Below are 11,045 nucleotides of genomic sequence, written 5' to 3'. Positions count from 1 at the left end.
AGGTTCCTCAGTGTGTTGTTTATCCTATTGGTGAGCTGTGGGGTGGGGTCAAACTCCCTCTTTTGGTAGGTGTTGGTATCTTCAAGTAGTTGTTGTGCTTTTTGGATGTACTCTGCTTTGTCCAGGATGACCGTCATTCTGCCTTTGTCTGCTGGTAGTATGATTATGTTCTTATCGTTTCTTAGTGATTTTAGTGCTTCCCTCTCCTTGGTGTTGAGGTTATGTGTTTGTCTTTTCCTTGTTATCAGGGGTACGATACTTTGTCTCACTGTTTGTTGTGTCTCTTCTGTTAGTCCATTGTTCCTGAGTGTGCATTCTAGTGCTGCTAGGAAGTCTGCTGTCTTGGCGTCCCTGTGGTTGTAGTTGAGTCCCTTGGCCAGTATTGTTCTTTCCGTGTCTGTGAGCTGTCTGTGGAAGAGGTTTCTAATCCGGGTGTGTGTTGTGGTGTCCTCTCTGTCGTGTGTTAGTTTAGCCATTTTTTTCTTTTAGTGCCGTTTTTTTGTGGTGTGTGGTCCTGTTCTGTACTATGGTGATGGCCTGTTCTATGGTCTGTGTCCATTTCTGATTCGTGGTTTTTGAAATTAACAATTTTTGGCACGCAATTTCTTGTCTGTATTTGTGTAGTCTGTTGTGTGCGTCTGTAATCATTACCTGGATCATCCTGAATCCGTTCTGTCTGGCTGTGTCCCTGGCTTGTGGATTGTTGACTGGTGGTCTGTACCTGACACTTGGTGGAAGGATTCGATTCTTTCGGCATTCGTGCAGGAACCGGAGTTGTTCGTATGTGGCGCTTAGGCGGTTGGCACAGGATTCCCATTTCCTGGCTTGTCTTAGCGTCTCTCGCCTGTAGGTGTTCAAAGTTTGGGAAAAGATTTGTAGCTCGGGTGCTCGTTGTTGTGATTCTGTTCACCGAGCTGGGAATTTGTGTTGCAGACGTTTTGTCCCCTGCACGAATGCCGAAAGAATCGAATCCTTCCACCATGTGTCAGATACAGACCACCAGTCAACAACCCACAAGCCACACAAGCCACATCACAGAAGCGCTTCACAGGAGGCTCCCAAGCACTGAGGATGTCACCTAGATAGGGGACGAAACGTCTGCAACACAAATTCCCAGCTCGGCGAACAGAACCACAACAATGAGCACCCGAGCTACAAATCTTCTCACAAACTTTGAACACCTGTCAAGAATACTAAAAAGGCCACATCCTTTGACAGGGCTTTCAAACCTGGCCACATGAATAACAGCAACAATTCCAATTCAGTAAATCAACATTCTAAGTTAGCCGAACAAAAAAAACATCAAAGAACTGGAAATTAGAAACAAAAATGGAAATTGCTGGAAAAACTTAGCAAGTCTGGCAGCATCAGTGGAGAGAAATCAGAGTTAATGTTTTGGATTCAGTGATCCTTCTTTGGGGCTTCTTCAGGGTCACTGGACCCAAAATGTTAACTCTGCTTTCTCTCCACAGATATTGCCAGACCTGCTGAGATTTTCCAGCAACTTCTGTTTTCAATTCTAAGTTAGCTTCTTGATGTCAAATGTCCTTGACCTTCACCAGTCTAGGGAACAATTTAGTTCCTCCCCTCGCCACTAAAAGATTATGATAGTCATGGAATTCTGTAGAGCAGTTAAAGTGCCAATATCCTTGTTGGTCTGCTGCTCAATGTCTTCCCCACAGCATAAAGCCTTACACATGCAAATTGATGAGAACTTTTTCATACATGGATAATTGCCCAACTCATGCTCACAATGGATAAATACAATGAAAACATGGGGCACTTAGAAAATGTAAACAGCAAATTAGTAAATAAACACAGCTGCTTAACTGCTCGCAGTATCTCTGCATTGGTCCCTGTGGAGACATATTCTATTGAGTGCATTACAATCAGGGTCATTTTCATGGAATCCATTTGCAGTTTAAATGCACAAAACTCACTCAAGCAGCAGGTAATTGGGTGTCATTTTTTTTTTCACAGCTGTGATCCCACCCAACTTTGACCTTGGCCTCTTAGCGATGTTCAAATTAACTCAACAGAAGCTTAAAGAATAGTACCCCATCTTTCAAAAAGGCAATAGACAGCCTTCAAGCCTCATTATTGATTTCACCCATTCCAGGTTATCTCCATAATTCCATTTTCTCACATAGCAGGTGCTGGTTATGATTCTGCTGTGACCATTTAAAGATCCACTGGATTTTATTTCATTTTATATTTGCCCATTATCACCTCTTTTTGTCTTGTATTGTCATACCTTTTAAAATTTAACAACAACTGCCCTCCGTCCCATCAAAAATCTCTTTCACTGTTGTTCGTTGCCCTTTCCCCTGGTTCTGCACTTCTGTTCAATTGTAAATCTCTACCTCTTCCTTCTCATTGAAACATCAACTACCTGAAACGTTAGTGTTGCTTCGCGGTTCACACATATTCCGTTCTTATTTGTAGCTGTTAAATGACTTTATTCAGTGGTCTGTGCAGAGTGTATATTGTCTGATGCTCACAATGTAGCAGTAAAGGTTTGAGACAATATTGTGATGCCCTTTTGCAGATTGAGATGTTAAACCAAAGCCATGTCTACCATCTCAGGTGGACACAGAAGATTCAGTTGCCCAATTTTGAAGGTGAGTTTATTTTCTGGGGACAGTCTATGCAACTATTAGGACCTAGGCTCTGCTCGTCCTATCTTCCACCTCTCTGACTTTATCCTTCCTTAAGACACTCCTTAAAATTTCACTCTTTGATCAAGATTTTAACCACCTCATCCAATTTCTCCTTACATGCCTCAATATGCTCCTATGTAGAATCTTGAGATGTCTTATTACATCAGCTGTTCTCCATAAATTGCTGAATTGGACAAATAAAGTAACAATCCTTCCCTGTCTTTCTTGATTTGTCTGGTTCCTTTTACACAGTTGACCAGACTATCCTCTTCCAATGCCTCGTGTGCCTGCCTGGGACGGTACCTATACTCCTGGTTTCGTTCTTACCTCTAATTGTATTAGATGATTAGATTAGATTACTTACAATGTGGAAACAGACCCTTCGGTCCAACAAGTCCATACCGACCCTCCGAAGAGTAACCCACCTAGAATCATTCCCCTCCATTTGCCCTTTCACCGAACACTACGGGCAATTTAACATGGCCAATTCACCTAACCTGCATATTTTTGGACTGTGGGAGGAAACTGGAGCACCCGGAGGAAACCCACGCAGACACGGGGAGAATGTGCAAACTCCACACAGGTAGCTGCCTGAGGCAGGAACTGAACCCAGGTCTCTGGCGCTGTGAGGCAGCAGTGCTAACCACAGTGCCACCCAAATGCTTCTCTTCTCAAATCGCACCATTACCTCTGGTGTTCCCAAGGACCTACCCTGACCCCTTGCTATTTCTCATTGACATGATGTTTCTCTGTAACATCATTCAAAAAAAACAGTACTGGTTTCCACACGTACATTAACAATAGCCAGCTCTACCTCACTGTCCCACTAAATACTCCATTATCACAAAATTATCAGACTGCTTATCTGGCATCCAGCATTGGAGGAGCAGAAAATTTTTCTAATTAAACAATGGGAAAAAACCGATACTGATATTCTCAGCTCCCCACCCCCCCCCCCCCCCCCCCCCGCTACACTTTACAAAGTCTACCTAGCTTCTGATCTCATCTTTCTCCCTGACAAGTGTCTGAGACTAAACCAGACCATTTGCAAACTTGTTGGTATACTGACCCTGAGAGGAGTTTGCCACCCATATACAGTGAGGACTGCAGATATTGGAAAGTCAGAGGTAATAAAGTGTGGAGCTGGAAAAAGCACAGCAGATCGAGCTGTATCAGAGCAGCAAGATAGTTGGTGGTGAAAGGTCCTGACCTGAAATGTCGACTCTCCCGCTCCTCTGATGCTGCTTGATCTCCTGTGCTTTTACCGGCTCCACACTTTAGCATCTCTTGCCACCCACATATCCACACTAACTGTAGCTGTTTCTTACTCCATAACAATGGCCATTTCTATTCCTGTCTCAGCTCAGTAGCTGCTGAAACCCTCATCTTGCCTTTCTTACAGAGAGACTAGACTATCTTAAGGTACGCCAAGAAGCCTCCCACCTTCTAACTGCTTTAAATTGATATTATTCAAAATTATGACAACTCTGGCCTTGCTTTCATCAAGTCTTGTACATCTGTCATTTTTAGTTAAGTATTATTTTCATTTTAAAAATTTTATTCTTGTATTTAAATACTTCTATGGTCTTGTCCCTCTTTAATGTTATAATCACCTCCAGCCCCCGAACCTCTAAGATATTGGCTCTCGTCTTATTCCGGACTCTTCCCAATCCCCTATTTTACCTGCTGCACCATTGGTGACTGTGCCTTCACTAGGACACTACCCACATCAGATGAGTGAACTGACAGCTCCCCTTGAATCCGATGCAGGCATGTGAAGACCTAGAAATGTCCAGATTGAGGAAACGGGAACTTGAGATTCTGGAAAGGCTACTCCAAATTCATAGCATGTACTTTGTTATCTTTGCGTTTTCTTTTGGCATACTGTTGTCCTCAGTTATGCCTTCTACAAAACCCTCAACATGTATACTGAGTCAGCGTGCTGTTGTGCGTGAGGTTTACACCATTATGCATCATGCATAACATACACACAGGAGCATCCATACACACATACTGTATGAGTGTTTAGCCCACTTATCCCGAAGCAATGACTTATCTATTATTTCTGAAATATCAAAAACAAAATTGTATCTCAGGAGCCAATTTAATTAAAAATGGCTATTATTTGCTCAAATGTGTTTCAACAAAAGTTTACAAAATTTAAAACTGTAGCTCTTTTCCTAAAATCAAAAGATTTCTTCAATTATCAGATATCAGGAGTCCAACTGGAACGACACTTCCCACAGATTTCGGTACGTTCGCTCGAAGGGTCACATCCTTCACTTGCGAGGCTGGTGGATGGAATGGTTGATCTGGTGTGAAACCGGCAGTTTCTCCACTGATGGGTAGGGCTTTTGGTGAGCAACTTGGGCAGCAGCTGGGGGAAAGTCCTTGTCCCCCTGTGGCAGGAATGATAACAGCATAATTAATTTCTATTCAACAACGTAAACAAAACAACTAAAATAATCCTGGAGAAACTCAGCAGGTCAGGCAGCATCAGTGGAGCGAGTTAAGTTTTGATTCCAATACCAGGGGTAAGCAATGAGGAACAGGGTCTCTGGCACAGGTCTGAGGGAAGGGGGAAGAGGAGCACAGCATTAGTCATTGTGGACTCCATAGTTAGGGGGACAGACAGGAGGTTCCGTGGGAACAAGAGACTCACGGTTGGTGTGATGCCTCCCAGGTGCCAGATGTCTCTGATCGTGTTTTCAGGATCCTTGAGAGGGAGGGGGAGCAGCCCCAAGTCGTGGTCCACCTTGGGACCAACGATATAGGTAGGAAGAGAGATGGGGATTTAAGGCAGAAATTCAGGGAGCTAGGGTGGAAGCTTAGAGCTAGAACAAACAAAGTTGTTATCTCTAGTTTGATGCCTATGCCACGTGTCAGCGAAGCAAGGAATAGGGAGAGAGAGAAGTTGAACACGTGGCTACAAGAATGGTGCAGGAAGGAGGGTTCTGGATTCCTGGATAATTGGGGTTCATTCGAGGGCAGGTGGGACTTCTACAAACAGGATGGTCTTCAACTGAACCAGAGGGGTACCAATATCCTGGGGGGGACATTTGCTAATACTCTTCAGGTGGGTTTAAGCTAATTCAGCTGGGGGATTGGAACCGGAATTGTAGTTCGGGTATACAGGAGGATGAGAGCAGTGATGTCAGAACCAGGATTTCAAGATTGCAAGTAGGCACCGGCAGGCAAGAAGTTGGTTTGAAATGTGTCTACTTCGATATCGGGAGCATCCGGGTGGTTTCCTGACACAGTATGTAGATAGACCAAGAAGGGGCGAAGCCTCATTAGATTTGGTACTGGGTAATGAACCTGGCCAGGTATTAGATTTGGAGGTAGGCGAGCACTTTGGTGATAGTGAGCACAGTAGGTTGTTTACTTTAGTGATGGAAAAGGGATAGGTATATACCTCAGGCAAGAGTTATAGCTGGGGGAAAGACAATTATGATGTGACGAGGCAAGATTTATGATGCACAGGATTGGGAAGGAAACTGCAGGGGATGGGCACAATTGAAATATGGAGCTTATTCAAGGACCAGCTTTTTTGGGGTTCTTGAATAAGTATGTATTGGTCAGGCAAGATGGAAGTTGTCGAGTGCGGGTGCCATGGCTTACTAAGCAAGTTGAATTTCTTGTCAAGAGAGAGAAGGAGGCTTATGTTAGGATGAGATTTGATGGCACAGTTAGGGCACTTGGTAAGTTACAAGTTAGCCAGGAAAGACCTAAAGAGAGAGCTAAGAAGAGCCAGGAGGGACATGAGACAGCATTGGCTGATAGATCAAGAAAAACTCTAAGGCTTTCTATAGCTATATCAGGAATAAAAGAATGACTAGAGTAAGATTAGGGCCAATCAAGCATAGTAGTGGGAAGTTGTGCGTAGAGTCAGAGGAGAAAGGGGAAGCGTTAAATGAATACTTTTCATCAGTATTCACACTAGAAAAAGACAATGTAGTTGAGGAGAATACGGAGATACAGGCTACTAGACTAGATTGAGGTGCATAAGGAGGAGGTGTTATCTAGTTTTACACTTTCCAGAATTGCTAAGTCCCCTGGGCAAGATGGGCTTTATCCTCGGATTCTCTAGGAAGCCAGGGAGGAGATTGCTGAGCTTTTAGCTTTGATCTTTATAACATAATTGTCTACAGGAATAGTGCCGGAAAACTGGAGTATAGCAAATTTTCCCTTGTTCAAGAAGGGAAGTGGAGACTGGAATTATAGACCTGTGAGCCTTACTTACTTCGGTTGTGGGTGAAGTGTTGGAAACGGTTATATGCGATAGGATTCATAATCATCTAGGACAGGAATAAGTTGATTAGGGATAGTCAACGCAGTTTTGTGAAGGGTAGGTCATGCCTCACAAAACTTATGTGTTCTTTGAGAAGGTGACCAAACAGGTGGATGAGGGTAAAGCGGTTGATGTGGTGTATATGGATTTCAGTAAGGCATTTGAGAAGGTTCCCCACAGTAGGCTATTGCACAAAATACGGCGGCATGGAATTGAGGGCGATTTTGCGGTTTGGATCAGAAATTGGCGAGTTAAAAGAAGGCAGAGGGTGATGGTTGATAGGAACTATTCATCCTGAATTCAGTTACGAATGGGGAACCACAAGGATCTGTTTTGGGCCCACTGTTGTTTGTCATTTATATAAATGACCTAGATGAGGGCATAGAAGGATGGGTTAGTACATTTGCGGATGACATTAAGGTTGGTAGAGTTGTGGATAGTGATGAAGGATGTTGTAGTTTACAGAGGGATATAGATAAGCTGCCGAGCTAACGGAAAAGTGTGAGGTGATTCACTTCGGAAGGAGTAACAGGTACGCAGAGTACTGGGCAAATGGTAAGATTCTTAGTAGTGTAGACGAGCAGAGACAGATCTCAGTGTCCAGGTATATAGATTCTTTAAAGTTGCCACCCAGATTGTTAAGTAGGCATATGGTGTATTAGCTTTTATTGGTAGAGGGATTGAGTTTCGGAACCATGAGATCATGCTGCACCTGTACAGAACTCTGGTGCGGCCACATTTGGAGTATTGCGTACAATTCTAGTCACCGCATTATGGGAAGAATGTGGAAGCTTTGAAAAGGTTTCAGAGGAGACTTACTAGGATGCTGCCTGATACAGAGGGAAGGTCTTATGAAGAAAGGCTGAGGGACTTGAGACTGTTTTCATTAGAGAGAAGGTTGAGAGGCAACTTAATTGAGACATATAAGATAATCAGAAAGTTAGATAGACTGGACAGAGCCTTTTTCCTTGGATGGCGATGGCTAGCATGTGAGGACATAGCTTTGAATTGAGGGGTGATAGATACAGGACAGACGTCAGAGGTAGTTTCTTTACTCAGAATGGAATGCACTGCCTGCAACTGTAGTAGACTTGCCAACTTTAAGGGCATTTAAATGGTCATTGGATAGGCATAGGGATGAGGATGTAATAGTGTAGGTTAGATGGGCTTCAGATTGGTTCCACAGGTCGGCGCAACATTGAGGGCTGAAGGGCCTGTACTGCACTGCAATGTTCTATGTTCCATCCCCAATGAAGAGTCATACTGGATCAAAACAGCAACTCTTTCTCTCTGCACAGATGCTGCCAAACATATTCTATTTCTCTCGCACTTCTTATTTTTATTTCAGATTTCCATCATCTGCAATAATTTGCTTTCTTAAAAAATCTAATTTGCAGAGAACGATGAACCTCATAGCGTCTTTCACAACTTCAGGTGATTCCAAAGAATTTTACAGAAAATGATATTTTGAGATGTGGTCACTGTTGTAATGAAAATTGGCAGCTGACCTGTTTGCAGAACATTTGTAAAGACCACATGATTCTTTTTCTTTAAGAGAGATTGGTTCAGGGACAAGTCTTGGTCAGGACAGCAGGGAAAGCTCTATGACAGCTCTGACCTTCCTTTGAGTAAGGCCTGTACATCTGTCATTTTCAGTTAAGTATTATTTTCATTTTTAAAAAAAATTCTTGTATTTAAATACCTCCATGGTTTAGTTCCTCTCTAATGCTATAATCATCTCCAGCCCCTGAAATCTCGAAGATATTGGCTCTCGTCTTATTCTGGCCTCTTCACCATCTCCTATTTTACCGGCTGCACCATTCGTGACTGTGCCTTCATAGTCATATACTTGTGGACATGACTCTACCCAAAGAGAAAGCCATCAGACTCCTATTTCAAATAATTCATGGGACTTGTTGCCTTCTATAGATATTTTCCAATCAACTTATTCAGAGATGTTACGACACATTTCTGGAGGAGGTCGGATTTGAACATGAGCCTCTAGCCTAGAAGTACGGACAGGAACACTGCATCTCTAGATCTCTTTCTTAGACTTCTATATGGGAAGGTTAATTGGTTCTCTGTTTCACAACAAAAGTTAAAGGTATGACTGTCCATTTTCAGGAGTGAAGTTTATTTTAACTTTTGCTTAGATCATGGTTACTCCCGATTCTTAACTCAATCTGCACCTTTGATCACAATACTTTAATATCTAATCCCAACAAAAAGCCATCAATCTCAGTTTTGAAATTTCCAATCAGGGTTATCTTCAATGCCTATTCAGGCTGAAAGGAATTTCAGATTACTCTCTCTGCAAAGAATTTCTTTCTAAGGTCGTCACTTAATGGTTCAGTGAAGGTTTGTTTTAGATTCTTCCACCAAAGGGAGCAGTTTATCTCCATTAACCCCATCAAAAGCATCAAACCCCATCAATGCACCACTTTACTGGCCTTGCACTGGAATGCCTGTTTGAATCTACAATCTTCTGAATCAGGAGAGTCAAGAGATCAACCAACTTAACCATGGTTAATGAGTTTCTCCACGCAAGATTAGAGCTTACAGGATACTGATGTGGGTAATCATGGAAGTCTCAGTTCAGCAAAAATTCTGTTTACATTACAGTAGTGACAACACTTCAAAAATCTAACTCACTGGCTGCAATGTATCTCATGAAACACATTATAAAAATGCAAGTTCTCCTTTTTAAAAAATCTTCCCATTACGTGACAGTTAAGCCCCATAATCTTTTCTGAGTTAAAATTAATTCATTTTTACAATAGGTAATTTCCCAAAATTGAATGAGAAAGCAACCACGCAATGTGGGCAGTCAAAGTGGTCCAGAAAACCATTTCCAAGGGTTAATTTCCTGAGGGGTTTCCTGTTGCAAGTTGTTTCTGACAGGTTTTCCCTAATTTTCCCATCAACACCAAAGTGACAGACTGCAAAAATCCCCAATCAAAAGGAATTGGCAAACAACTCTAGGCTGTAATTTTCAAATGGGTGGTAGATAAATTACATAATCAAACAGTAGATATATAATAACGTCAGTGACATATTTTAGAGGTAACGTTCAGTGGTGCATTCAGTATTGCTTTATAGAAACAGGCACAAGCCTGTCAAGTGACTACTCAACTCCTAAATGTTTTAAACTCTAAAGGGTTGGTTCGGAGTGTCCGGCTACCTACATCCTTCCTACCAGTAGAGACAAATCTCTCAAATAGAAGCTACTTAGAACGTTTAATCTGGAATACCATAGCAGATCAGCTTTTTAGCCCACAGGACCAAATCTCCCCAAGTCTCTCCCTGATTCTAATTTCTTTCAGAGTTTGACTGGTGTATGAAACCCAGCTACTCCTCCTCTGATCTTACTCTCAGCAAACTGTCTATCATCCAACTAACCATCCTGGTCTCGGTGCTTTCAGTTCCCTTTCTTCAGTTACAACCCCCCTCTTGTTCAAATCAACCATCATCAGCCCTCTCAAACAAAATACACATGCAACTCCTCTGTCCTTGCAAACTGTCGTACAGTTCTGATCTCTCTTACCTTTCCAAAGTCCTTGGACTGGTTTTCTGCCCTGCTACTGCACTAAAATAGCCCAATTTAAAGATGCAAATTATATATTGTGCAACTGTAACATGATAAAATCTCTTCATTGGCCTTAGTCTGTCTGGCGTCTTGGGCATGATTGACCATATTCTTCTCTTCCTCGAACATCTCTCCACCAATGGCCAGCTGCATGGATCACTCATCTGATTCCATATATCCAGTCATGGTCAAAGGATGACCTGCAATGGTTCACTTCCCACTCTCACACTGTTATCACCTAGGGATTTCCCCTTAATACCTCCAATTTCTCATCTGGGTGCTGCCTTTGGGATCATCATCTGAAAACCGATCCGGTTCTACAGGTACACTTCCAGCTCTACTTTACAAACACAACTTTCCCACTGTTTCCAATTTGACATGCCTAACCCTAATCCTATCGCATATTAGTTATCCAGTACTGGATGATTGGAGATAACTATTTTGAAATCAGTCCCTGTCACAAACTCCATTTGCTAACCACCAACTCTAACCTTCTCCCCAGAAAAGG

General features: G+C 42.5%; 1 protein-coding gene across 1 annotated transcript in view; it reads right to left on the bottom strand.

Annotated features, from left to right (window-relative positions):
• Positions 1 to 4,745: 4,745 nt before the first annotated feature.
• The window catches only part of LOC122564411 (death-associated protein), a 91,396-nt gene continuing 85,096 nt past the window's right edge, over positions 4,746 to 11,045 (bottom strand). Inside the window, exon 4 of the mRNA XM_043719236.1 lies at positions 4,746 to 5,059. Within this exon, the coding sequence (XP_043575171.1) occupies positions 4,940 to 5,059 (120 nt within the window). The 3' untranslated portion in view covers positions 4,746 to 4,939. The remainder of the gene's footprint in view (positions 5,060 to 11,045) is intronic.

This window comes from Chiloscyllium plagiosum, chromosome 29 (genome assembly GCF_004010195.1).
Source record: "Chiloscyllium plagiosum isolate BGI_BamShark_2017 chromosome 29, ASM401019v2, whole genome shotgun sequence".
Lineage (NCBI taxonomy): Eukaryota > Metazoa > Chordata > Chondrichthyes > Orectolobiformes > Hemiscylliidae > Chiloscyllium > Chiloscyllium plagiosum.
Note: the sequence above shows the minus strand (reverse complement) of the source record. Positions and strands in the feature narration are given on the sequence as shown.